The following is a 27,348-nucleotide window of genomic DNA, read 5'->3' as shown; positions in this document are numbered from 1 at the left end:
GGCACCGGAAGTGTGCGGTTGCCATGTAATATCCTGGCCGCGCGGGCTCGCGAGGGTCTGAGGCGGCGCCGGGGCGGGCGGAGCTGGCTTGAGGGCGGCGAAGGCGGTGCCGTAGGGGCCCCCTGAGGCGCGCTGGGGGTTGGTGGCGCCCGGAAACCTGTCGCTTGCGCGGTCCCTCCGGTTCGCTGGGTCCGGGCAGCAGGCCCGACGGCGGGAGGCAGCATGTCGGTGGCGGGGCTGAAGAAGCAGTTCTACAAGGCGAGCCAGGTGAGCGGAGGCCGAGGCGGGGCGCGGTGGGGGTGGTGTGCGGCCCCGGGCTCAGACTGCTCGGAGCGGGGCCAGGAGATGCCAGGCCTGGCCCTGACTCGGGAGGGAACCGGAGGTAGTGAGGGGGCGATCTTGGCACACGTCCCTCGCAGGGTGGGTACAGCCTAGGAGGGACAGGGTCTGCGTGCTAGGGCGCCCAGGCTCTGTCCGCCATGTGGGCTCCAGTCTCCTCGAGGAGGGTGGGCAGACGGTGGAGAGGAGCAGAAATGCACCCAGAAGTTGTTCCCGGACGTGGATCTCTCGCCTCCTGTCCTTCCCTCTAAAAGATCAGGGAGGGAGCGGAGAGAGAGAAGAGGAAGAAGGCTGTCGACACAGAGAGCCCAGGAGCAGGGAATTTTGTGTCTAGAGCAATTCTTTTTTTCCCAAAGATGACAAACAGCCTTCTCAGTGGGCCGGCTGCAGAATTGAAAGGGTTGAGTCAAAAGTCAATTTCCTACTTCAGTTCCTCAGACATCCAGTCCCTCTCCCCAGAAGCAAGACTGTCACCAGTTACCAAAGAGAAGTGTACGCCTCTTCTTTAAAAAACCCACGTAGTGATAGCATGGTCTACATAGAACTATGTACTTGCTGGTTTTCATTAACTGTGTCTTGGAGATCATACTAGAGTCAGAAATCTCCACCTCGGGTCTTTCTCTGTCCTGGCAAGCCATCCTGGGCACTGTGGGGCATTGAGCAGCACCCCTGGCCCTCTCCCAGCCTATTTAGGAGCTCCCCTAGTTGTGACAACCACCGATGTCTCCCCATGCTGCCAGATGACTTTAGGGGAACCCCCTCTTCCCCCCGGGCCCCCCCCCCCCCACCCAGAGCCACAGCACTAGAGCCTACTGCTCAATTCTGTTGTTTTGTTTTGTTCTTTTGAAGAGATAAGATGTCACCTATTTCATCTTTCTCCTTTGCTTTTCCTCTACCTCCTCCTGGATCTTTTTAATGGGTACGTGATATTCCGTTCCCTGAAGTCTGTCTTGTTTTTTTTTAAACTAGTTGTCTATTGATGGATGTTTAGGTTGTTTCAAGTAGTTTTCTGCCATGTTACAGTATTGTCATGAATAGCCAGTGAGTATCTCTGCTCACAGGTAGGATTGGCTTTACAGGATAAGTTCCCAGAAGTGGAACGTGGAATCCAAGAATGTTTAAGTGTTCTACTTGTGATGGACAGAATAGGTGTTTTGGAAATTCCAGGCCCCGTTGTTCACAAATCTGGTGAAAGCTGAGTGGATTCACTCTTCAGAAAACTAGGCAAATGCAAAATTCAGTTTATAGGCTCAGATCCAAAAAGTTCCCAGATCTCTCCATCCCTTAAGAATCTTAGGTTTGGAGTTTGTGTGGATAGACTCCAGGAAGGAACGCGCAATGGTCATAGGAATCCTTTAGGCAGTGCTGGCAAACGAGACTTTAACCCATGACTTGGAGAGGTCCAGTGGGAGGGAAAAGAAGTGTGTCCCCAGTGATACACAGCTGGGACCTTTGGCCCCTTGAGGGGGAAAGTAATGATCCTAGACAGGGCTAAAGATATTTGGGATCTGTCTCTCGACTCCAGGCTAAACACTGGAGGAAGAGAAACTTAATCTAGATGGATTCTAGGGTTGTTGCTGAGAGTACAGCTCTGTGCCCCAGCAGGATGGAATGAGTGACCTGGCCCAGCAAGCCTCTACCTCCCCCTCCGCCCCACCTTGCTGCACACTTGACCAGAGCATCTTGCAGTGCTGCTCACTATCTTGGACCCTGACGTAGCCCCTCCTGTAAGAACCATAGGTCTTGGAAGAACTCCTGGGCCACCTTGTTCCTTCCTGTGGACGGGTCTCTGGAAGCCCTCCCCTCCCCACCCTCAGGCACAAGGGCCCTTGCTGGTAGCCCATCCTGCCCCCAGAAGACCCACTGTGCTGGAGGAACTAGCTGGGCCTCTCAGGGTGTCCACCTGAGCCTTTCCTCTCAGGGAAGGAAGAATGGCCTACATTCAGACCTGAATGTAGCACTTGGGGGAGCGCTTAGAAACCTGGAAAGCTCAGTGCAGCATAAGCTGGTGGTTCGGATCAGTTTATTATCTCGACGTTCTGGGACCCAGTTCCAAAGAATCGCTGCTATGGCCACATTCTCCTTTGAGAGCCTGAGAGCCGCAGTCTTGGCCTTGTGACCAAGTCCGTGTTGAGTTGTGCTCTCAAGAGTCACCCTGGCTGTGTTCCATTTCCTCTGCAATAGTTTCCATAGACCTCCACTGTGGATCTGGACGTGTCCACCTCTGTGTATTTCTTGTCTTGATTTTAGAAACACCTCCTTCATCCTCTTTCTGTGTCCTCAGGATTGGGATCGTCTGGGCCAGGTAACATTCCTGTTAAGTCTTAATATATACTGAGGGGTCACCAGGTGAACAGGTTTTAAACCAGTCTCTGTTGATCTCAGTCAGTCTCAGTCTCAATTTATCTGGCCCAAGGATCAGCATACTCCCCTTTCTACACCAAAGGATTGGGGGGCATTTGTCTTCCAGTAGGACAGTGGTTCTCAGCCAGGGCCAATTCCACCCTCTGGAGGACATTGGCAATGTCTGGAGGCATGTTTGGCTGTCAAAACTTGGAGGTAATTAATTGTATTACAGTGTACTGGGCCCCAGATGTCAGCAGTGCTGATGTTGGGAAACCCTGTTTTACAGTTTGAGAAAAGTGAGGATAATTTTATCCAAGCCAAACAACAACAACAGAAATCCCTCCTGGGCATTGTTGTGGCAGCTGCTTGCTATTTCGAATTCTCTAAACAAGAGATAACCAGATATACGCAGATGGACACATGTAAAACTCGGCACCCGGACACCACATCTCCCCTGCCCAAGTCCTCAGGAGAACCCCAGAGTATCTATTGGCATCTGTCAAGCTTGCATCGGCACCTCTTCACTTAGGGAATCCCAGGGACGGGGAAGCCTGGTGGGCTGCCGTCTATGGGGTCGTACGGACTCGGACACGACTGAAGCGACTTAGCAGCAGCAGCAGCCCTTCCCTCTCCCCTCTCCTATCCTTGCAGCACCCCAGGGACATTTGGCAGCATCAGAGGCTTTGTCAGGCCTTGGGGAGCAGACACTAGTGGCACTGAATAGGTAGCAGCCAGGAATGGTTGCTAAACACCCTGTAACACACAGAACAGCCTTCTATACCACCAAGAGTTATTGTCCGAATGACAGAAGCACTGACGTTGAGAAGCCCTGCTCTAAAACAGGTTCTTGATTTCAAAGGCTTGTAACAGCATCGTCTCTAAATTGAGAAAGGTGGACGCGTGACAGAGAGCCAGGAGTAGAGAAGCTTGGTTTCCGGCAGGTCTCCCTCATCGATGATGTCGGTGACAAACCAGCTTCCAGTAGCTGGCATGAGACTGGCCAGTTCCGCGCCAGTTCCTCTCTGGTGAAAGCTTTCAGGTCTTAAACAAAATTGATTTGAGCTTGAGTGGGAAGTTAGTGAGTTTTTACTTCGGGTCACACTGACAGGTTGAACTGGAGAACGTTGAGGAATCCGTAGCGTAAAGCAGAAGAAGAAGTAGGCGTCTGTCCCGGGCCCATGATTGTGGTCCTTCCCGCCTCCCCATGTAATAATGCCAGTCAGTACCGTCTGCTCTTTATGCACGTCTGAACTGGGGGGAGATGCCTTTATGAGTCTTTCTGGGGAATAGAGGTGGGTCGAGGAACCCACTAGCGAGCTCCAGTCTCAGAAACTCACTTGTCATTGTGGTGTGTGTGGGTGACATTAATTTCCACTGAAGCTGCTAATGGTTTCCTGGTCATTCTTGTGGCTGCGCTGTGTGGAGATCTGAGAGTGTAACTAGGGGTAGATCTGGCAGCTGTCTGGAATGCTGGCCTGATTTCTTTTTTTTTTCTTTGCCTGAAAGGAGAGAGAGAGTTTGAACTAAAAGATTGGTTCCATCCAAGCTAGGAGGGGAACTCATGACCGTCGTATCCTATAACTTTGAAGTTTGTTCGATTCTTTCTAGGCCCTGCGTTGGTGTCTCGGAGGAAAGATTGAGCTTCCTGGGAGAGGCGTGGGGGTGGGGGGAGGACTAGGGGACCCAGACCCCAACTTGTAGGAGTAGGCAGTAGTTGGGGAAACGTTAGGGGTCTCCCAGATACTGCCTGCTCCAACCTATTTTTTAAACTTCATTTTGTGGAATCACACTCTTGAATTCCCAGCAAAGTACTTGGCCTGCTGAGTAACAGACGTGGGTGATCTTAGGACACAAAAATCTGGAACTTATAACCCCTTAAGTGTCAGCACGAATCACAATATGGAGCCTGGGAGCGACAAGTGTCAGGCAAGGCCTGGGGGTGGGGGTGGGAGTGGTCTCTGGCTCAGGACCTTGAGCCCAGCAGCTGCAGGCACTCACCCCCGGAAAACCTTCTGCCTCGGGGCAGCAGACGTGGGAAGGGCTTTTGGCCATGGCCTTGTCCATGTGCGGCAGGAACTGGGTTAAGTCCACTCTTACAGGAAACCATTCTGCTGACTCATCCGTAGGAAGACCCTTGATCTCGCAGTGTCCCTGTAGGACCGCAGGCGGAGATGATCCCATCCTGCCTCACAAGTTAGCTGGGTGCAGTGACCAGTCCTATGTCATAGGCTGGGCTGTGGAGCTTCAGAAGCAATCCAAAACTGCCCTTCCCCGAAGGAAGCAGGGGCCTCTCATCTCCACCACTTCCCAGGCCTGGCCATAAAACCAGGTTAACCTGACCTCCTGGGTAGGACCCACTGTTCACCATCAGGGAGGCGCCCCAGAGTCAGGCAGCATCCTGCAGCTCTTCGTTATTAACATGCCAGGACCAGGGGCTCATCATATTTTGAGTCCATTGCTTGTAACTGCTGTATATGGAGCCTGAAGCTTGCTGTAACTCAGAATCCTGGGTGTACTAAAGGCAGTTTATCACAGAACTCAGTGGGAGCTGATCGCCCTGCCTATCTGGGTGTGTTTTGAGGCCAGGCTGTAGGATACTTAATTATACTCTGTGTGCCACTTAATAACAGCCTGTGAGGTGAGAGGTTTCTTAGTATCACCCTGCTCAGCTTCAGGAATTGGAGGCTATCACAGTTTTGAGACCCCAGAACTGTCGCAGACTTAGCAACTGAACCCAGGAAACAGTGCCGTCCACCCACCTGTCCCTCCAGCGTCCCTCCAGAGCCAGCCTCCTTCGGGGCCCTGAGTGCTCCGCCTGCCCTTCCAGTGCCCCTCTGTGCAGCCCTCTGTGTCTCTCCTCAGAGGACAAACTGACAGGCTGCGACTGGGCCCTTTGGGCCCGCCATTTGCTTCTGGCCTGCATGTCCCGTGGCCTTTGACCCTGGGTCGGGGGCCACAGTTAGTGCTGCTCTGGCCCCTATCTCCGCCCTCTCCTCTTTGTTGCCAATATCTTGAGACTGACCCAATCTAGGGAAAGTTAGTTCTTCATTTGGGGCGCGCAGCCAGCTTCCTCCATAGGGTTTCAGAGGCGTCAGGCCATTGGCTGGGGGAGTAGGGGAGGAAAGCCCAACTGTCTTGTTTCTGGTTTCCGAGGTCGGGGGAGGGGCAGGGGGAGGTTTCTGAGGTTTAAGGAGGGTTTGATGCTGGAGCCTCCCAGCCAAGGGAGGGTTTGGGAGCTCGCAGGCCTGTGGAGGCATCTTTACCCGCCAGCCCTGCCCAAACCCTTCCTCGGGGAAACGTTAGGGGTGATTTTTCTGGACTTTTTCCCAAGCCGTCCCTGGAAAGCCGGATGGAGGAATGTGTCAGACTAGCAGCAGCTGCTTGCTCTCTGCTCTTTGTCCCCCTCCCTTCTCATCTCCCTCTTCCTCCTTCCCCTCCCCCTCTTCTCTCCCCCCACAGCCCCTCTTCTCTCCCTGCCCCGCTTCCCAGGGCTGAATTTACAGCCACTTCTCCCGAGCGCTGCACTTTGGATACATTCTGCTCATTTCCTGTTGAGCAGTCCCCCAGGTTCCATGAGCCCAGGCTCCCAGAGGATGGCCTCGTCTTCCTTTTCCACTCAGCTCCTAGAAAAACCTGCTGACTAGGCCCGAGAGGGGGATCACGCGGAGACTCCCAACCACAGCAGGAAAATAGACGTGCGATTTCCTCCAAAGGACCTGACTCAGCATCAATCGCTGCCTCCCTGGGAAGAGCTGCTGCCAGCAGCTCAGACTTCCACACCTGGGTATTACGGTCATCCAGAGGCGCCGTGCCCTGTCCCGGGTGTGAGACAGCCTACCCGGGGGCCATTGAGGAGCTCAATGAATATCAGGTGGGCCAAGGGACATTTGCCTCAAGTTGTGGGTTGTGAGAGTGCAAAAGTGGAATATCCATCTGGGCATGAGAGAGAAGGCAGAGCTGGGGCCTGCTGAAGGGAGCATCCCTGGTGACCTGGGGTGCCATGTCAGCTCCTTCCCCACCCTCCCGCGAGCGTGGACAGCACACTCCAGTCCAGCAGGTCAGCTTGGCCTTGTAGCTTCCCTCCTTCCCCACCCTTGTCCGGCTCTCCTGTCCACTTCCTGTTTGCGTGTCTTCCTTCATCCTTGCTGCCTCTTAGGTCCACTCTCCGGAAGTACTTCTCCTCCCTCCCAGCCTCTGGCCCAGTGGTCTCTTGCCCCCGTTCTGCACACCGAGCACATCCTCACACCCAGTACGCATTCCTCTCATTGGGCGTGAGCTTCTGAGGGCGGGGCGGGGGCTGCCTGGTGGCTGGTGACAGGCCTAGGTCCCCACAGGTCATGGCTCACTGACCAAGTTGTCAGGAATGGTGGACACCTCCCCAGAGCAGGCGTGGGGCAGTCCGGTGCCATGATGGTACCTGTGTGAGGCAGGGTGGCCAGCAAGGCCTCAGTCAGGAACAGGTCCGACTGGTTTAAAAAATAAGTCATCAGAGCTCAGAGGTTGTCCCCTTTGCTTGGAATTTGCTTTGAGGGCTCCAGGCCCAGAGGAACCTGCATTTGACTTTGTCACAGGGAGTCTCTGTTATTCCGACCCCACAGCCAGATCCAAACTTAACGGGAGGTGCCCAGCTTCCTGGGGAAAGGAGATCCCCGGGCCCAACCACTCTGGCCTCAGAAACCTGCTCTCTAGGCTCCTGGACCTCTGAGCTCTTGGACTTGACCGGGCCCTATGTGCAGCCCCTGTGGCTTCCACCCTTGGCCGCCTTCTGCCTCTTCTCCTGTTTCCTCCAACAGGCAGCCAGCTTTCTCCCTGTCCTCTGCTTGGCCCTGTTGGTACCCTCTGGACTTGCTACCCTGCCTCTGGGCCTTCTCCTTCCTGGACCTGAGTTCCCTCCCTGGCGCCCCTCACCCCTCCAGATCTTCATTCCCTGTCACAACATACCCAGCCGCCCTCTAGATGGTGGTCCCAGACCGGCTGGCTGGTACAGGCAATGCAACAGGCTCCTAGGCCCAGTGCACCTGCGGGCCAGCCCTGACCTTCCCTGTCCTTCCCTGCCCTTGCCCTGAGGACCTGGGAGCCTGCTGTATCTATCTCCTGGATCTGAGCCTGCAGTAAATACTGTGCACCAGCCTCTTAGCCTGGGGCCTGAATTAATTCATTAATTTGACCTTCAAATATTCTCATTTTTTAAGTTTGTTTTTAAAAGGGATCTTGATGTTATTTCTTGTAGTAAATCATAGTAACAGGATCACCATATACAGCAGAAACAAAGCAATGTAATCAATTCTTCCTGGATTCCTGACCTCTGAAGCTAGGGTCTGCTCTCTCTTGTGAAAAGAATTGTGAAACCACAAGTTCCCCACTGGGACTTTGCCTGGCGTCCAGTGGTTAAGCCTGTGCTTCCACTGCAGGGGCAGGGGTTCGATCCCTAGTTGGGGAACTGAGATCCCACATGGCATGTGGCACAGCCAAAAAAAAAAAAAGCCTAAAAATAATTTATTTTTAAAAACAAGTGTCCACCAGGAAGTTTCTCCTAGCCAGAACAAAGGGTACTGGAAGGGGGTCATGGCAGGACGAGCTTTCTCACTTGTCCCTTGCGTTCTCTCTCCTCTTGGCACCCCTCCCCTGCCCCTTACAGTCTTCACGTGGAACCAGGAACTCCTGCAGGCTTGAGTTAAGTCTCAGAAGAGAGAGTTCTGGGGTGAGGGTGGATTTCCCAAGCATGTGGGGAGGAGGAGGCCTGACAGTCTGTGTCCCTGTTCAGACTGTATGCTTAGACGCCCAACACCACGCTGGCCAGCACAACTCAAGCCAGTCCCACCTTCTCTGAAGCAGGAGCAGTTGACTGATGGTTTCTGTCTGGTCATTTTGGGTCTCGGCCCCAGGAGTTAGTGGAGACTTAGGGAAGGAAACCGGGAACTCTCTCACTTTCAGGCACCACTCCCTTCCCGTCCCCTGCCACCTGCCACCCCAGCAGGTGTCCATCACCTTAATGGCCTCAGGTCATCAGAGCCTTAATTGTCTGAAGTCCAGAGGGCAGCCCTGGCCTGTCAAGGCCACCCTTTGTCCAGAAGAGGCCAGCCAAGGGAATGGGGTCAAGGATTTCCGTGTCCCATACCCCTAACTGCTGGCCTAAATCTCCTCTCCTGGGGCATTTCCTCCAAGCTAGGGAAGTCTTCCTGTCCTGCAAGGTCAGCATCTCAGCCTCGAGGAGCCTTGGAGCAGCTGCAGCTCCCCACCCATTGCCCTTGCTACAGCTTGGTGTGGGTGATGCCCCAGAGACTTCTCTGAGGTTCCTCCTTCTCCGCCAGCCTTGATGCATTTACTTCACACCTCTCTGGGTTCCCCATCACCATGCCTTTCCCACCAGTGGCCTCAAGGGTGGCCAAGTGCTCTGTCCGCTTCACCCCAGGACACCTGTGCCCTTGGCCTTGGCCGGTGGTAGGTAGGAGGCACTGTGGGTTTGGGAGGCCTCCATGGGAAGTTGTGGAGACGGGGTATGTCGGGGACCCAGGACGCAAGGATGCTGTTCCAGGGGACTAGGGTGGAGGGCCTTCTGCCTGTTCTGAGTCCAGGAGGCCGCTCGGCTCCCAGCCGCGCCTGGAGGGGAGCTGACTGCTGTCCAGGCAGTGTGTGCTCAGCTACTCTCCCCCACGCTAGGTAGTGCTAGTGCACCATGAAGGGCACGTCCCTTTCCAGGCACTTGAGTTGGTGCTAAACTGTCTTGGATGTCGAGCGAGAGGTAAAGAGTGACCTGCTGATAGCCAGGCACCCAGGAGAGCTGAGTAAACACACACAGCATAGTTAAGTGTCGGAGGCCCCTCCCTGGTACGTCACCATACATGAACTCACCACTGAAAAGTCTACAGCTTTGTTGTGCAAGTTCACACCGCCTGAACACAGTGTCCCAGGGCAGCTTTTTCGTTCTGCTTTTTCCATTCACACTGCTGGCGCCCTTTGTCCACCCAAAGCCTGTGACTCAGGTTCACTTCCACAGCTCCCTGTGGTCCTTTATGTGTTGATCACAACATGTCCCTCCCCTGGCAGCGGGCACTGAGGCCACTGCTGTGTTCCTTCTCTCAGCGTGGCAGTGAGCCATCATGTGGGTATGCCCCAGGTGAGGTCCGAGAGTTCCTCTAGACTCCTGCTGCGTTTTTGTTCGTTTGTTTGTTTTTATCTATTTATTTGACTGCAATTGGTCTTAATTGTGGCATGCAGAATCTTTAGTTGCTGCAGGTGGAATCTAGTTCCCTGACCAGGGATCAAACCTGGGTTCCCTGCATTAGGAGCACGGAGTCTTAGCCACTGGACCACCAGGCAAGTCCTAGACTTCTGCCCTTTTAACATGACCATGTAGATTTTAAGCAGGCCCAACCTGGAAAAAACCACCACCTCTTTAGTTGGCATGACACAGAGTCAGGGCGGGAGGGTGTCCCAGACACGCACGGTGGCTTAGCAACTGAACTAGGGCAAATGTGATGCAGGGTCCTGTGACACACATGCCCAGTACGGAGAAGCCAGGAGTGACTCATGAGGAGACGACCCAGGCCTTGGCCTTGAACATGGACACGGGGAGGAAAAGGGAGAGCAGCATGCAGGTTTCCCTGGGAGCCCTGGGCACTGGGGCCTCCGGGTCACGGCTGCCCTGCAGTGGTCCAGGAGCTCAGACGCTGCCTATCTGTGGGCTCAGCCCTGCCAGGGGAGCAGAGGCTGTCTGGGTATGAGGGGGAGGGTAGGAGGCCCTGGCCCCTAGACCATCGTCATCAGGTGAAGAGGGATTGGAATATTCTTCCTGCTCCTAGCTCAGGAAGTGGCGACACCAGACACGTGTCTCAAGGTGACAACAGAGAAGGAAGATCTGGAGTCCAGGGCAGGGAAGCTTTTCTCTTGCGAAAAACAATAAAGGCATTGCCCAGCCATCTTGGCAAATGTGGCAAGACACCCCGGCTTAGCGGGGCACGGTCTCCTACAGGCAGAGTGTAAGCATGGCTTCTTGGGGTGTGTACTGGCATCATCTTGAAAGACAGGCCGACTCTTGATGTGCCATGATGGGGTGGGTGGGACATCCTGGGAGTCAGGGCAGAAAGCCCCCAGGGTGTTGAGGGTCGGCCAGCAGAAGCAGGAGGAGGTGGGACGCCCCACATCATGCTGGGCTTGCTGCCCATCCTCCTCCCTCAAACCCTGTTCTTTGCTTCCAAGTAGAGCTCTAGAATGTGTGTCACGGCCACCCGTCAGCAGCACACGGGGTACTGTGAGCCCTCTGGAGTCTGGCCTGTGGTCTCTGGGGGCTTTGGGTAAACAGGGACAGCTGGGACCTCAGCCTGCTGGCGACACAGTTCACGCAGTGTTCACACATGTCCTGGTGTGTGCAGAGGGCCTTCACTCCAGAGACACGGGCATCTTCACATCCCCCAGTAGCTCTGCATGTCCTGCCTCTGAACCGTGCCTGTGCGGGGACCCGCCTCCAGCTCCCTGCCCTCCTGGCCTTATTCTTTCCCTGGGCTTTGCATCCCGTGGGGAACAGCAGACTCGTCTTTGCAGAGCAGCTTGTGGTTCTTGAAGCGTGCTCCTAGCCAGACCCCATAGCGCATCGTCATCAGCTCCCCATTTTGCCGTCGAGGAAACTGAGGCTCAGAGGAGTTGATGTTCTTAAGACACAAGGCTGTCTGCCATTCACACCCCTGCTGCTCCCTGTGTCTCAGCCCTGCCCTGGGAGCTCACGGGCACACCCTTGTTTTGACTTGTTGCTGACACACCTGATTGGGGGTGTTCTCCCCAGAGGTCCTGAGGGCGGGGGTCTGTTATCTCAGCAAATACTGATCTCCCATCGCTTGCTGGGCGCTACTTGCCCTGTCAACAGCGGGCAGCTGGTGGGAAGTTAGCTGGACAGGGCGTGTGTAGGTGGGGAGGGGAGGCTATCCCAGGTGCTATTGGCTGGAATAAAGGTGACAGAGGAGATGGGCCCTGAGAACCACTGGGCAGGTAGTAACGTCAGGGAGTGTGTGGGCCAGTCCTGCTGTGCCTTCTGAGAAGCGGGAGCTCCCTCCCCCGGTGCTGCCACCACAAGGGATGGCGGCCAGGGGACAGGAGCAGCAGAATCTGGGGCCCACCTGGCCCTGGCAGCCCCTCTTGGTCTCCTCATCTTGTGCCAAGATTCCTTCCTTCCTGCTCCAGGTTTTCAGGACTGACTTTGCAGGTCAGAAGGGAAGGTACCTCTGGACAAACAGGGTGGGGGACAGAGGGAGGAGCAGCCATGCAGGGTGACAGGTCGCTGACATCTGACTCATGGCCCAGGAGGGACTGGTCACCCCCCTGGCTTGCCATGTGCTGTCCTGGGATTGTGACCCACCCAGCCAGTTTCTTCTGGTAGCCACACCTGAAGAAACTGGTCTCAGTGGCCCTGAGTCACCTGCTGTCACTGCCCATCTAGTGTGCCAGATAAGGGTGCGTGCCTCAGCACCCACTTAGAGCTGTCCTCCCCTTGAGCCTACCCTCGATGATCTGCGAACCTGGGTGTGTGGCCTCTCCGGCTGCAGCCTGACCAGTCTGGGGGCTGTTTGCCTTTGGCCTTCAGGCCTGTTTGCCTGTCAGCCTGCCTTTCTCATGTCCTGTCCTCCCAAACTGCAGGCGCACCCCTTTCACGGGGGCTTCTGTCTATAGGAGACCACCCCACTTCGGGACCAGAGTACCCTGGATACAAGTCAGCCTGGGCCCAGCGTTTTGTTTTATTTTTGGCTGTGCTGGGTATTTGCTGCTGCACAGGCTTTCTCTAGTTGGGGTGAGGGGGGCTGCGCTGTCGTGTTGCACGGGCTGCTGCTTGTGGTGGCTTCTCTTGCAGAGCGCAGGCTCTACGATATTCAGGCTTCAGTAGCTGCAGCTCCCAGGCTCTAGAGCACAGGCTCAGTAGTTGTGGCGCACGGGTTTAGTTGCTCTGTGGCGTGTGGGATCTTCCTGGACCAGGGATCGAACCCATTTCTCCTGCATTGGCAGGTGGATTCTTTACCACTGAGCCACCAAGGAGTCCCCAGCCTGGGCCCATCTTGCTCAGACTTTTTTCCTTTGCACACTTTCCCTTTGCTCTCTGGTGAGGGGGCCAGCTGTGGGCAGACCTCAACTGGAGAGTGGGGGTATAGACAGGCAGCCTCCACAGGCAGAGTTCGGCCTAACTTGAACTTCCCATAAGCAACACAAAGGAAAGTGGGGGGTATGGGGGTTAGGGATGCTGTCATCTGGTCATCTCCCAGGTCCTCAGCCCTCGGTGCTTAGCTGTGTGGAGTGGTGCCATGAGGTCAGACCTGTGTGAGGTCCTTCCTTCCTCCCACGGGCACTAAGTATCAAGGAGGCACTTCTAGTCTTGGACACGGTTCCGAGCACAGACGGTACAGAAGTGCCCGGGTCGCTCACTCGGAGCCCAAGGGGCTTGAGAGAATGAGAGTGATGGGTGGGTCAGGGACAGCCCCTCTGAGGAGGGAACTCTAAGGGGGACCAGATGGACAGGACCCAGCGGTGGGAAGGTTTGGAGCAGAAGGAACAGCACAGCAGAGACTCTGATGCAGGGTGCGTGTGCACCTTTGTGGAACAGAGCCTGGTCCAGTATGGGGTTGGCCTTCAGCGAGGGGGTGCCAGGACTGGTAATGGGAGAGGGTAGCCAGTGGTCAGGTTCCTCCTACCTGGGTCCTTCGGAGGTGGGTGATGGAGAATCAGCGGGGCTTCCTGGAAGAGGTAGCTTTACATTACTTAGGCCTTTCAGAATGGAGGTGGTTAGAGACAGGGAGACAGCATTCCAGGAGGCAGGGGTTCTGGGCTTTCATCACCTTAGCTTGTCATCACTGGGGTGCACGTGGCCCCTCCTCGAGACATGTGCTCTGGTGTCCACAGCCTCTTTTGTGGTCGGCTATGGCGATGGCATCGGATGCAGGGTTTTCTCCAGTGCCTTCAGAGGTCGAACAGCTGTGTGTGCGCCTCACAGGATTTCCAAGCCCTGTTTCCTCTCTTTCCTGAAGGGTTACTCCTGCATCAGCTCTGCCATTGACAAAAAAATGAGTTTGTGAAACACCTTGTTTACTCAGACACGCTGGACAGAAGTTTGCTGTGTGCCTGGACACCCCCTGGTGGGTCTGCAGGCAGCAGCTCTCCCACGGCGCACCCCAGCTCGGGCAGCAGTGCAGGGCGGGTGTGGCCTCGCCAGCAGGACTCGGGGGATTTATGACCTCATTTGTTTGTGGGTTGGGTGTTTCTTTTTATAAGTTTTCATCTGAAATTGATTTTCCCGCTCGTGTGACGCACAGCCCTCCTTCCTCATCCCTGAGATGAGAAATGAAAATGCACAAGGCCAATTTACACCTGGGCTTTTCAGCACTGGCAAGAGTTCCAGGTGGCATTCATTCCTGAGAGATGAGCCTTGATCGCGGGCAGTTGTGGGGTAAAAACCCTCGGCACAGCCTGGGGTGCCAACTTGGGTCAGGCCCACCTCTCCCCTTCTCCCAAGCGGGCAGAATCCTGAGCCCTTACCCCGCTGTGCTCCCCAGATATCTCAGCCCGGCCCTGTGGCTTTGGCCCATCACCTCCCCCAATAGCATTTGGGGCAGGGTCGCTCAGTGAGGGTGGGGGCAGGCCCATCTGATCCTCCCCATGTAGGTGGCATCATACCCTGGTCAGGGGTCTGCGTGTGACTGGTGTCCCCTCTCCATGAACAGCTCACGGTCCAATGTGCCTTTGGTATTCCTAGAGAGCTCTGTAACGTCCCTGGGGCTGTGGGCTGAGGCCACCCTGGAGTGGTGGGTGCAGTGTGAGAGACGAGTTCCAGGAGGTGTGGAGCAGAGCCACCAGGTCCCCCAACACAGGCCTCCTGCCTCCGGACAGTGCACTCACCGCGGGCCGGGTATCATCCTGGTTGGCCATCCCCAGCGTGTTTCCCATCAGTGTCCAGGAACAGCTGTGGTCCTCTTGACCACCTCTCCCGGGGCGGGGATATGGCCTCGTATTCACCAGGATGCTTCCCCAGCCAGGTGGGAGTGGTGGGGATTGTAGTCGGATCTTGTGTCCCCGGCACCCTGACATCCCAGCCAGTCTCTGAAGTGAGGAAGCAATATCAGGGAGATGCAGGACAGCCTCCAGAGCAACGTGACCCAGTCACCCCTGCTGTCTGGCTTCGTCTCTCTCACACACACACACACACGTGTGCATATACTGCACTGCCTGGCCCTGGGCAAGGTATGTCACCTCCTGGATTGTCAGTCTTTCCATTTATTAATTTGAGGTGGAGATGACTCCCCGGCGGCTGCACCCGGGCCAGTGATTGCTGGAGGTCTCCGTGGCTCCACCCCTTCCTCTGGGGTCCTCAAGATTGACCGAAGGGCCAGCTACACTGCAGGTCCTAGAAACTAGACGTCTCTGCTATGTTTTGTGGACACATTAGAAGATGCACACCTAATGTGGCCCACCTCCCCTGCAGCACTCCTGCCTCCCCCCCACCCCAAAACAAGCAGAAGTGCTTCACCTGGAAGCTGCCCCACAGCCGTCCCAGCACCCAAGGGGCTGCTTCCTCCCTGATTCCGCCGAATGCACTGGGAGCTGGTTAATCACAAGTGGGAGCAGGAACGGTTCTTGTCCAGTGCTTCTGCTTTCTTGTGGAGGAACTTGACACCTTAACAGCAATCCCAGGACCAACCATCACTGGAGTCAGTGCTCAGGGGGGTGGGTGTGGGGAGTGGTCCCCAGAGGAGGCGGGATTAGGCGCTATGGAGCCCTGACCCCAGGCCTCCGCCCCTCCACAGAGCACTCAGAGGACACTTGGGCCTGTGGCTTCGGGCCAGTAGGCTGTGAGGGGAAGGCCTGCCAGGCAGTTGGGGTCACAACCACCTGCATCCTCCCAGCCTTGGGAGCTGCCATGGGCAGGAAGCCCGGCCAGGCCGAGGTGGGGGCCTGTGAGGCTGAGTTCTGGGAGGAGTGAGGAGAGGCTGAGCCAGGGCAGAACAGGCCTGAGTCAGGCGGGGGGAGAGGGTTCCAGGGTCCACAGGGGCCTCGTGACGGGTAAAGCCAGTCTGAGGCCCCGTGGAGACAGCATTGTGATCACTATGGGGGGGTCTAGGGACTTGGTCGTCAGCCTGGGGGTGGAGGCGCAGCTCTGGGTGTCTGCCATGACAGGGGTGGGAGGGCTGTGGGTGCTGGGCCACCCAAAGTCTGCAACAGCAGAGGTCAGACTGCACTCTGTTCTGTCTTGGGACCTCGTCCACCAGCTCATCACAGCCTGGACAGTCCCTGAGCAACTGTCCCCTCCCATCACTGCTGCCACCTCTGGTTCATTCTTTCCAACCACTGGTTCCTGCTTTGCTCCTGGTGCCCTGCCACGTCAAGATCAGACTCTGAATTAAGCCAGACGTGACTTTGAGGGGGTTTTTCTCATGTAACGGTCTCCCCCCTCATCTCAGCAGCATGTGCCAGGCAGGGGAGCGGCCACTGGGACTCACATGGCATTCAGCTCCCTACTCACCAAGCCAGTCCTGAGAGGAGAGTCTGTGCAGGGAGGCAGGAGGGAACACCACAGGGCAGAGAAGCCAGGGGGCTTCAGACTGCGGGAAGCTAGGTCTGACCAAGGCCACCAGGCCAGGCTCATCTCCACAGCAACAGTCCACCGCCGCCTGGGGGCCCTGCTGCAAGCTTGTCCCTGCAGTCTTGGGGACCCCAGGGGTGCTGCTCCTGAGCCTGCATCTCAGTGCCAGCCCCAGGCCCGAGGTGCCACCCCCTCTGCTGAGAGAACAGCTCAAGCTCCACATACACCCCGACATACTATGTGGAACCGTGTCTGGGGAATCCGTATCTGCCCCTTGGGGCCAGATACAGTGGTCATGGTACTCAATGGAGGGTTTTCTCTGCTCCTGTTCACAGAGCTGCCGTCACAAACTGTTTAGCTTTGATCCCTAGGGGGAGAGGAAGTGCATGCTCAGAGGCTTGACCTTAATTCCCGGTCTGCTGAAGGAATTTGTGGCTTGACAGGACACCTCCCTCTGTGGGGCTTCACAGAGGGGTGTGACTTCTGCTGTGTCAGCTCACAAATATGCGCTTGAGGCCCGGGACAGAGGAGGCTCTCCTGCTGCCAGAGCGCTCAGGCTTCTGCTGCCTGTCTCTTGGGCTGAGGTGTTGATCACTACCCTCCCACGTGAAGCCTCATGTGGGTGTGAATGGTGTTTCTGTGGTCCTCACTTCAGTGCACCCCTGCTTTGCACTTTGGGGCGGGGCCGCAGCCCCACACCTCGTGGCTTCTACTCTCAGAGCCACGTGGGAGCCAGGCTGCCTGGAATCCAAGCTCCGCCCCTGCTGGCAGGCATTTCATACTCATGGGGGCCCAGACTCTGGAGATCATCCCGACCCAGAGCCACTGGAGGTTTGCAGGCAGGGACCGACAGGAGGCTTTGGGGCAGTGTTGCATGGTATGTCACCTCCTTAGAAGTACCCTCAGCTCACCTCCGTAAGAAAGGCATCAGTTACCTGAGCTCACCGTCTGAGTCCCTGCCAGCACCCCCTAGTCAGGGGCCCAGGGCCCAAGCAGAAAGAAGACTCAAGAAGGCCAGTGGCTTTGTGTGTCGACTGGGCAGCAGGCCAGCCTGGCTTTGTCCGCCTAGTGGGCTCTCCAAGTCACGAGATAGAGGCTATAAAGGAGACTAGAAGGGGCTGTTCTGAGGTGTTTGGCGAGCGGCTCCCAGATGTTAGGAGGCCGGCAGGGAGGGGACCGCAGTCAGAAGGGATATGGAGGCGATCATGTCCATCCCCATGTTCCTCCCATCCCGTCCCCGTGCTGGCCTCCCCATTCAGGCATCTCTCGGCCCTGCCGAGGATCATTGGGCTGGCTATCTCTGAGTGTGGGGTACCCTGTGCTGTGAGCTCCAGCCCAGACCGCACTGGGAGCTGCGACTCACCCGGCCTCCCCTGCCTTCTCTCCCTCACCAGAGGGGCGTTCCTCAGAGCCAGCACAGTCTCTGCCAGGGTGGTGGGCTCCTCCCTGTGGTGGTCGCAGACTGGAGCCAGGAGTGCTCATGCCTGAGAGTCTTGGGTCCTGGTGCCCCGCTACAGGGCGTTCCCTGGCACAGACCCAGGGGATGACCAGGGTGGGGCAGGGGCCTGGATCCCAAGGCCCTTTCACCCTCATCTCCTGTCCCATGCCTTTTGTTCCAGCTCTCCGGCCAGGGCCCGAAAGTGGCTGCCCCCGGCCCCTAGCCTGGCACTGGGCTTGGCTCTCTCTGTGAGGAGGGACAGAGAAGTGGGGGCTTCTCCAGCAGTCACTGGCAGCCAGGGAGAAGCTAGCTGGGCGGAGGGCAGGAGGGGGGCCAGGATAGGACGGTTACCTCTGCTGTTAACTCGAAAGGAGGTAGCCCCCCAGGCCAGCGCATTGGCTCATGAAGCATGAAAATGCCGAGCAGAACATGCGGAGCATCCATCCTGGACCGCAGGCCCTGAGCAGCCCTGCTTTTCTCCCCACCTCCCACTCCTCTGGGCCAGCCTCCTCCCACTGCTTTTTTTAAACTCTTAATTCATCAAAGCGGGTCGGCTACCCAGGTCACTGAGCCTGCAGATAGATCAGCCGTTTATTTTCCATGTTGTATTGATCAGGATTCCCTGCCAAGATGATTCAACTACAAGGCCTCCCCTTGGCGTGTCCCACTCGGCAGGATCTGAGCTTCTGCCATCCGTCTCCAAGCCCCGCTTCCGGGACAGAAGGTTCTCCTGCCTTCTTGTTCTCCACTCAGCTCCTGGAGCAATTGCTCCGTCCGCTCTTGGCACATGGCATCCTGTGATTTTGGGTTTTTCCAGTGTGCATTCTCTGTTTCTCTCCCGCATGTCAGATTCCTAGCTCCTCTCCAAATGTGGCCAAAGGCCTAGAATGCTGAAGAACACCTGTCTTTTGAGAGAAGAGCTCCCTCCTCCGATTGGTCTTTAGTATTAGTGCCCACGGGACCACTCTCGTGGGTGGAGGTCGTGCAGGTGTTCAGCAGCAAGGACCCACCTCTCTTCCAGGCTCACTCCCCAGGTGCCCAGGACTACTGTCCTCAGCACACGCTCTGCTGCTCCTCACCGTGGGAGCCTGAACTGGGCTAACTCATGAGCGTGTCATCTAAATCCCACCATTCAGGTCCACATGCCAGCTGAACCCGGGCCGTCCTGGCAGAGCAGCCCAAGTGAGAAACAGAGAAAACATCAGAGAAACAGGTTTGGGGTCCTTCTACCTGCTCAGTGGTAGTAACCTTTCCACAGCTCCAGGTGCCCCTCAGTTCACACCACAGCTGTGGCCCCCAACCCGCCGTGGAGGTACCTGCAGCCTGAATTGAAGGCAGGGCACTCTCTTCCCAGAGGATATTGGAGCCATAATACAGGCTGGGCTTCCCTGGTGGCTCAGACAGTAAAGAATCTTGCCAATGCAGGAGACGTGGGTTCCATCCCTGGGTTGGGAAGATCCCCAGAAAGAAATGGCAACCCACTCCAGTATTCTTCCTTGGAGAATCCCATGGGTATAGGAGCCTGGAGGGCTATAGGCCATGGAATCAGAGTTGGACACGACTGAGCAACATCAACAAATAAGGTCAGACCAAACACGTGTTGGGGGTTGGCTTGCTCAGTGTCCCCAGAGAGGTAGCACTGGAGGAACTGGCTACAGAGGGAGCCCCCGTGGGGTCAGAGGCGTGCGTGCCTGGATGGGTGTGCAGAGGCCAGCAGTGCCCCCATAGAGCTGTTGTCACAGGGGCAGGACAGACTCAAGGCCTGTGCTCACGGAGCCACAGGGCAGCCCTCACTCGGCAGTCACGCCTGTTGGTTGGCCTCAGAACCACTCACGAACCTTTTTACCAGGCCGCTGCCCAGCCTCCTCCCTGTTCTAACAGAAAAGACCCTGTTCTGGACCTTCATGGAACACATGGTCCCTGAGCGCCTCCCAGGGCAGAAGTGAATCCAGGCTGCAGTCCGAGAGGCCTGTCTGACAGGCAGCAGCAAGTTCATCTCCAAAGGCTGCTGCCAGGCCTGGTTCCATGACTCCCCTGGGAAGCACAGTTGTGGGTGTCATGGTGGCAGCCAGTGTGGGCCCACTGCCAGTCGCTCAGGCTCCCACCTGGCTGCACAGGCCCAGGAGGCCATGGTTTCCACACCACTGCCATCACGGCCCTGCAGGAGAGTGGGTAGCAGTCACCCACCTGCTCAGCTGTCCCTTGCCCTGGGTGGTGCCACAGCTGTGCAGGCCTCAGCTAGTGGGGTGAGTCCCTCTGCACCGTAAGATGATGGATGGGGTGGGGACTCAGTGGATGCAGACAGGAGATTGGGCACAGCCTGTTGCCTGCCTGGCCCATCTCCCACAGGCTGGGGATGTTGGCAGGTTGTGGGGAGTGGGATGCCGAAGCTGCGGGTGAAAGTGTTAACCTCCATGGTGGCGCTGCTGCCCTCATTGCCTCTCAGAGGGTGTGTGCAGGGTCCCTGAGCAGGACTGAGCGTCAGAGTCCTGCCTCCCACCCAGATGGGCACGCCCTGGCCGCAGCCTCACCAGGCAGCACCCCTGCCCTTCCTCTGGAGAGCTGTCCTCGCCTCCTCAGGGACCCTGCCCTCAGCGCCCCTCCCTTCCCTGATGCTCTCGCTGCGGTTGGCCTGTGGCGTGCCCATTCCCTTTCTTCCCTCTGGCCTCGTCATCCTCTCACCCATTTGCATCAGTTCCAGACTGTGAGCCTTGGAGAGAAGGGGCTTGAGGCCAGTCAGCCCAAGGGGCTGGAGCTTAGCGCTCCCTCGTGGGGGCTGGGGGGACAAAGAGACTGGTGGGGATCCAGGTGTTCCCAGTGGGGCCTCCAGGGGCCGGAACAGGGAGGGCCCACGTGGTAACTGTAGGGGGCTCCCAGAGGGACACTCCCAGGGGGCCTGGAAGAGGCCATGGGGTCTGCCCGTGCCCTCCCCCCTCAGAGGAAGGACGTGGTCCCCGCAGGTGCCCAGGCCCCCTGTACCGAGCAGGCCCTCGGCCCGGAAGGTGTGGTTTCAAGCCCTGGCGCTTCAATGGCCTCCCGGTTCACCAGAAGTGTCTCGTCCCACATCAGACATCTCACTCATTTCCCTCTGGCAACCACTGAATTTGAGAACGTCCTGTTTTGCCATTATCAAAAGAAGTGAAACTGTCCCATGAAACAAAGTGGGACGCCCCAGAAACACCTATAGGAGAGAGACAGGGCTTCCCTTATAAAGTCAGAGTCAGGTGCACAGCTCCTGCCTGTCTGAGGAGGTCCCTGAGCCAAGCTTGCCTCCTGCCTGTGCCCCATGCCCTCCTGGACTCCAGTGTGCAGCTGCCATGAGAACCCTGACTGGCCGGGGTGTGTAGCTACCTGAGCAACGCTCCCAGATCCTGGGTAGGTAGGGCAGGGATAAAGGCCTACAGGCTGGGCCTGTCCTGCAGCTCTGCCTCCTCATGGAGAGACAAGATGCTCGGGAAATAATGGGGCATCGGGGTGGGCAGTGTGGGCATCATGGGAGTCCCTCCCCAGCACACGCTTGCACACAGTAGCCCCGTGAGTGCACAGCTGTGACCCCATTTTACAGAGACAAGAACCTCAATAGCCCGAGACCACACAGGCCAAAGGCAGTGGGCCAGTCATTGAACAGTGCTGGCTCCTGCCCTCAGGAGCCCCTGGAGCTGTCCCAAGGGGTGGGCAGACTGCTGCCAGCCATTAGGAAATTGCGTGCATGTGTGTGTGCCCATACCAGAAGTGACTTCTGGCCCCGTGACAGTTGGCTCATGCAAGACAGGTCTTCCCTTCCGCTTGGTGCTCGTCATTTGGCCTCGGGACCTGCTTATTACTGTCCCCGGCGGGTAGGTGGGGGCAGGGGAGATGCAGAGCAGTAGTCTGCAATATTCCTTCCCTGAGTGGCCCTTCAATGGGAGAGGGAGGTCACATTTCCGTGAGCCTTGGCCCCTCACCTGGAACTGAACTACAGCACCACTGTCCAGGCATGGGCACCACAGCCTATAAGGGGGACCCAGACAGTCTGCACAACCCTGCGGGGGTAGGGGACACTCTCAGACTGGAGCCGCCAGCACAGCCTGACCACGTGGGCATGACCAGAGAGGGTCCCCCCAGGACAAGCTCCAGACCCTGGGTTTGCAGGAGTGTGGGGGTTTGGAGCAAGGACCTCTTTTAGATCCCTCCCCTGTCATTGGCCACCACGTCCAGCATCCCTGGGAAGCCATCATAGCCATTCTGAGCCCTCACTTTCCTCCTCCTTGGCTCACACTCTTCACTCCTTTTGTCCCCCAGCTGGTCAGTGAGAAGGTCGGAGGGGCAGAAGGGACCAAGCTTGACGATGACTTCAAAGAGATGGAGAAGGTAATGGGAGAACGCACCTGTCTGATGGCTGGCCCTGAGCACTCGGGTCCGCAAGGCTCATGGGGAACGTCTGGGTGGGTTGCAGGCCTCCCCCAGCTCTGGGCAGGTAGCGGTGGGGACACAGCACAACCACCAGCAAGGAGGTAGAGAGACCCTGAAGCAGCAGGGGGTTCCCGTGTGGATGCTGAGGCAGGCAGGGAACTCGACAGCTTGAGGGCTGTCCAGGGGCTCCTGGTTTGGCCTCAGGCACCCTCATGGTTTTGAAACTCCACACACGGACTCTCTTTACAGAAGGTGGATGTCACCAGCAAGGCTGTGACAGAAGTGTTGGCCAGAACCATTGAGTACCTGCAGCCCAACCCAGGTAGGGGCACCTATCAGCTGTGAGTGGTCTGCACCCCAACTCCTTAGGTCTCTGGCAGTCAGGAGTCCTCTGGTTACTGGAGCATGAAGAAGAAAGGCATGGGCCCAAAGAACTGAAACATCCAGGGGTGGGTGGTTTCAGGCAGGGCTGGATCCAGGCATTCAAAGGAGGTCCTCAGGGTCTCGAGTTTCCTACTGCTTTATCTGTCAGCTCCCGTTTCTCGTGATCCTAGCCTTAAATTACCCTTACAGCTAGTGGTCCCAGCAGAAAAGAGTATGTTTTTCTTCCAGTCAACTCGCCAAACTAGTGTGAATTGGCTGGCAGGCCCCAGCTGTGCACCTGCCTCTGGAGCATGCAGTGGGGTCTTGGGACCAAGAGGGAGGCAGGGACTGCTGGGTTCTGTGGTGAAAGGTGAATGGGGGCCGGACAGGCAGCACCAGCAGCCGCCTCCACCTGAGGCCTGTGCCAGGATGGACTGGAGCTGCTGGGGATGCAAGCATGCCTGTCCCCCCACCCCAGCCCCTGGAAAAGGTCTGTGTTGGGGTGCCTGTACCCGTCCACACCTAGACCTGTCTACCCTGCTTCTATGGGGGTCTTGAGGAGCACACCCCCTTCCCCCACCCCTCAGCTCCTGCCCACTGTCAGTGCTCCCAGGAGAGAAGTCTGGGAGGTTCTGGTTCCCTGGGGTGGGGGAGCACTTATGAAATGAATGGGCAGAGAGGGGCAGCTGGTGGTGCTGGCCAAGCACAGGCCTGGCGGCTCAAGACCATACCCATGCCCACCTGGCCCGTCCTCTCCTAGCCTCTCGGGCCAAGCTGACGATGCTCAACACAGTATCCAAGATCCGAGGGCAGGTGAAGAACCCTGGCTACCCACAGTCAGAGGGCCTGCTGGGCGAGTGCATGATCCGCCATGGGAAGGAGCTGGGTGGCGAGTCCAACTTTGGTGAGGCCGAGGTGGGGGGGCCTGGATGGGGTGGGGGGTGCTGGGTGGAGGGGGCCTGAGAACATGGGGCAGTCTCTGGAGCTTCTCCAGGGCTGGCTGGCTCCGTGGAAGAGAGCAGTCGAGGCTTCTTTGGAAGCTCCCTCTGTCTCCCATGAGCACTGTCTACGGCGTCATGGCCACGGGAAAGCTGCATCCCCCTACAGTTGACCTAGGCCAGACCTGGGTGCCTTCAGAGAGCTGGGAGGGTGGCTTATGAATACCGGCCCCTGTGGCTCCGGGTCAAATTCCAGGGTCCCTTGTTCTCAGTTCTGGCATCCAGGTTCTTGGCTGTGGGGGTGACGTGTCTTCATCATGCAGGCCAAGGCTGCCTGTGACAGCTTCCTCCCCCACCCCACGCTCTCCCCAGGCGATGCCCTGCTGGATGCCGGGGAGTCCATGAAGCGCCTAGCTGAGGTGAAGGACTCCCTGGACATTGAGGTCAAGCAGAACTTCATTGACCCTCTGCAGAACCTGTGTGACAAGGACCTGAAGGAAATCCAGGTATGCCCCCACCAAGCCCCACCTGGGCCAGATTCCCAGCAGGAGGTGCTGCGGGGTGGCCCTCCCTGAGGCCCCAGGCACGAGACCTGACCCCCATCCTGGCCTGCAGCACCACCTGAAGAAGCTGGAGGGCCGCCGCCTTGACTTCGACTACAAGAAGAAGCGGCAGGGCAAGATCCCCGACGAGGAGCTGCGCCAGGCCATGGAGAAGTTTGAAGAGTCCAAGGAGGTGGCAGAGACCAGTATGCATCACCTCCTGGAGACTGATGTGCGTATGCAGGCTGTGCACCCTCCTCATGGACCCTGGGGGAGCCCCGAAAATGAGCCCAGCGGTGGTGCCAGCTTCCCAGGGCCAGTGGGTGGGGTTGCCTGTTCAGGATGTGAAGGAAAGTGGATACAAGAGGACCCAAGGAGGTGACTGGCCACCTGAGGCTTTGGGGTCTCCTCAGGCCCCTCACCCTCCTCCAGCTGCAGCTCAAGGGTCAGGCAGACAGGCAGGGATGGGTCCATGTCCAGAACAAGCTGTGAAGGCTCCCTGCAGGAAGCAGCTGGAGATGGGGGTCAGGAGGGCTGTACTGCAGCCCCGGCTGGTCCCTTGCAGATCGAGCAGGTGAGCCAGCTCTCTGCCCTGGTGGACGCCCAGCTGGACTACCACCGGCAGGCAGTGCAGATCCTGGATGAGTTGGCCGACAAGCTCAAGCGAAGGTGAGTCTGGCCCCTGGCTTCTCCCTGTGAACAGCGGCCCACTCTGCCGACTAGGAGGCCCAATGGCCTGAGGCTGGGGCCACCTGGGCCAGCCCTTTAGGGCCTGAGGGATGACCTGCCCCTGGGGAACCCCACCCTGCTGTGAGCAGCAGCAGGGGGCGGTTACCTCCTTTTTAGAAAGAACCCCCAGGCTGCAGGGGGTGGGGGTTCCAGGAGACAGCAAGACCTCATCACACTCCCACTGGTCCCAGAGGAGAGGCTTGGGATGTCCTTTGGGGAGAGGGTTTGCTCGACTGTCCCTGGAAGGCCATTCTCCTCCTTCCCTGTCTCCCTGGGCACTTGGCCCTGAGGGCCATCTCACAGTCAGGAGGCGCCCAGGACCTTGAGAAGGGAAATCCTGGTGGGGGTGGTTCCCTGATGCGGGGAGGGTGTCTGTGGGGCAGCAGCACCCAGGCAGCCATCACCAAGGAAGCTTCTGGGTTCAGTGGGGCGCAGCCTGTAGGCAGCCTTGGAGGAACACCAGGGGACCCCCACCAGTGTTTCCGTGCATGGTAACCCCTCACACAGCCCCCCACGTGCACCCTGAGTCCCAGGGTGGCAGCTGACCTCGACATGCACTCCCTCCCCTCCAGGATGCGGGAAGCCTCCTCACGCCCCAAACGGGAGTATAAGCCCAAGCCGCGGGAGCTCCTGGACCTCGGAGAGCCTGAGCAGTCCAACGGGGGCTTCCCCTGTGCCGCGGCCCCCAAGATCACAGGTAAGGAGGAAGAGGCTTCTGCTCTGCCCCAGGCCCCTTTTGGAGTAGTCCCCAGCCACAGGGCCAGTCCCCTGTGAGAGAGCCCCTCCTACCCAACCCTGGGATGGGCACCAGGCCCCACCCTAACATCTTCGGCCCACCTTGTGCTTCGTTTGCAAGCAGCTTCATCATCTTTCCGATCTTCTGACAAGCCTGTTCGGACCCCCAGCAGGAGCATGCGTGAGTGTCCCACATGGGCACAGGCCCTGCCCTGGGCTCCCACCTGGGGTTTAGGGTTCTTCTCCCCCGCCTCCTCTCCCCGCCTCCAGTAGAACTGGAGCTGGCCCTCACTGCTCCAAGTGGTGCCCCAAGCGCTATTGCTTCTGTTCACTGACACCCTGATGCCACGAGGCATCGCCAGCTCCTCCCAGAGTCTTTCTCCCCTCGTCACCTACTCTGGGCAGCCGTGGGAAGTGGTGGGCAGGACCAGGCAGCTGGGCAGGAGGGGAGGCGGCCTCACCCTGCGGACTGCCTGGGGCACGTGACAGCCTGGACCACCCCCAACCCCAGCACCCCTGGACCAGCCGAGCTGCAAGGCCCTGTACGACTTCGAGCCTGAGAACGATGGGGAGCTGGGCTTCCATGAGGGCGACATCATCACACTGACCAACCAGATCGATGAGAACTGGTACGAGGGCATGCTGGACGGCCAGTCAGGCTTCTTCCCCCTCAGCTACGTGGAGGTGCTGGTGCCGCTGCCCCAGTGACCACCCCTCCGTCCAGATCTCTGCATTCCACATGGCCAGGGCAGTGCTCGTGGCCGGCGGGGTGGCCCGCTTCCTGCCGGTCCAGGGGCAGCAGGGTCCCCGTTTACACTAGCACTCACCGCCAAGGGGCCCCCTTCCCCACTCCGTGTGGCCATCTTGGGGCTGGGCAGTGTTCCCCATCCTGCTGCTCTAGACTCTGCCCCCAGCCCACCGCTCGCCCCAGGAGGCTCACACTAAGGTGCTCTTAGAAACACTAACTCCTACTCCTCTCCAGGGATGGGTGACTCCAGGTGGACCTCCTCCTCTCCCCCCACCTCTTTCTCACACACACAGATTCAAACACACATTCTTTCCCACCTCCATCCACACACAGACATGCACACTCACGTCCTCTCATGTCTTCATCCAACATTGACACACATGTACACGTGTCCTCTCCCACCTCCATCCCTCACAGCCCAGAGACTTGCCCTTAAAAGGATGGGACTGAACGTTGGTGTGATGGGGTGGTCTAGGCCAGACCCCCTGGCTGAGACTCACCACCCTGCTTTTAAATCCCCCCTCCAGGGTCCCCTGGGCCCATGAATGCCTACAGATGCCACCTCCCTGGAAAGACCTTGCCCCTTCCCTCTCGCTGGGGACTCACGAAGAGATGAGGCTGGGGGTCTCAGAGGCCAGGGCCCCCAAGGACAGGCCATCTCCCTCCTGCAGGGCACTGAATCCCACCCACTCATGCCCACCGCCCCATCTCCAGCCAAGCACAGGCAGCATCTCACTCTGGCACAAGCTGCCATGACCAGCAAACACATACAGTGTGTGTACACATACACACACATATACAGACATACACGGGACCATGGGAGCCCAGCCTCCACTATGTGGAAGGTCAAGCACAAAGGCTTTGACAAGTGAATGTTCCTGAGCCCTGGTGCTGGGACCCCTGGGGAGTCCCTGTCCCAAGCCAGCCACCACACCCTCTCTGGACAGTGGCTCAGGCATCTTCTCCACACCAAGGTAGGCAGCTGACCAGGCCAGCAGGGGACCCTGGGCCTGGCTCACATTCCTCTCCTCTGGTGACTGATAAAGCCCCCAAGGACACCAGGCCCCCTTTCTCGTCCCTGAGGCCCCCTGGTTAACCAGCATCTGGAGGAGGCACGGATGTCATAGCCTGGGGCAGATCCAAATGTAATCCTGATGTTTTTTTAAAAAAGTATTAAATGTCTCTTTCTACAGTCTCTGGCCTGGTGGTGGTGCAGGGCAAGCCTT

The 27,348-nt window shown here is 57.8% G+C and overlaps 1 protein-coding gene across 2 annotated transcripts; it reads left to right on the top strand.

The window, feature by feature from the left end:
- SH3GL1 (SH3 domain containing GRB2 like 1, endophilin A2) lies at positions 1-27,317 on the top strand. 2 transcript variants are annotated; one of them, XM_027547287.1, is made up of 10 exons: positions 1-267; positions 21,957-22,025; positions 22,317-22,389; positions 23,191-23,334; positions 23,741-23,874; positions 23,984-24,142; positions 24,476-24,579; positions 25,212-25,336; positions 25,499-25,555; positions 25,886-27,317. In XM_027547287.1, exons 1-10 carry the CDS (start codon positions 223-225, stop codon positions 26,080-26,082), a joined length of 1,107 nt encoding a protein of 368 aa, XP_027403088.1. In that variant the 5' UTR covers positions 1-222; the 3' UTR covers positions 26,083-27,317. The 2 variants fall into 2 exon arrangements, with proteins under 2 accessions (XP_027403088.1, XP_027403087.1); XM_027547286.1 differs by having other exon boundaries at positions 23-267; positions 25,496-25,555.
- Positions 27,318-27,348: the final 31 nt, after the last annotated feature.

Source organism: Bos indicus x Bos taurus, chromosome 7 (genome assembly GCF_003369695.1).
Source record: "Bos indicus x Bos taurus breed Angus x Brahman F1 hybrid chromosome 7, Bos_hybrid_MaternalHap_v2.0, whole genome shotgun sequence".
In the NCBI taxonomy this organism is placed as follows: Eukaryota; Metazoa; Chordata; class Mammalia; order Artiodactyla; family Bovidae; genus Bos; species Bos indicus x Bos taurus.
Note: the sequence above shows the minus strand (reverse complement) of the source record. Positions and strands in the feature narration are given on the sequence as shown.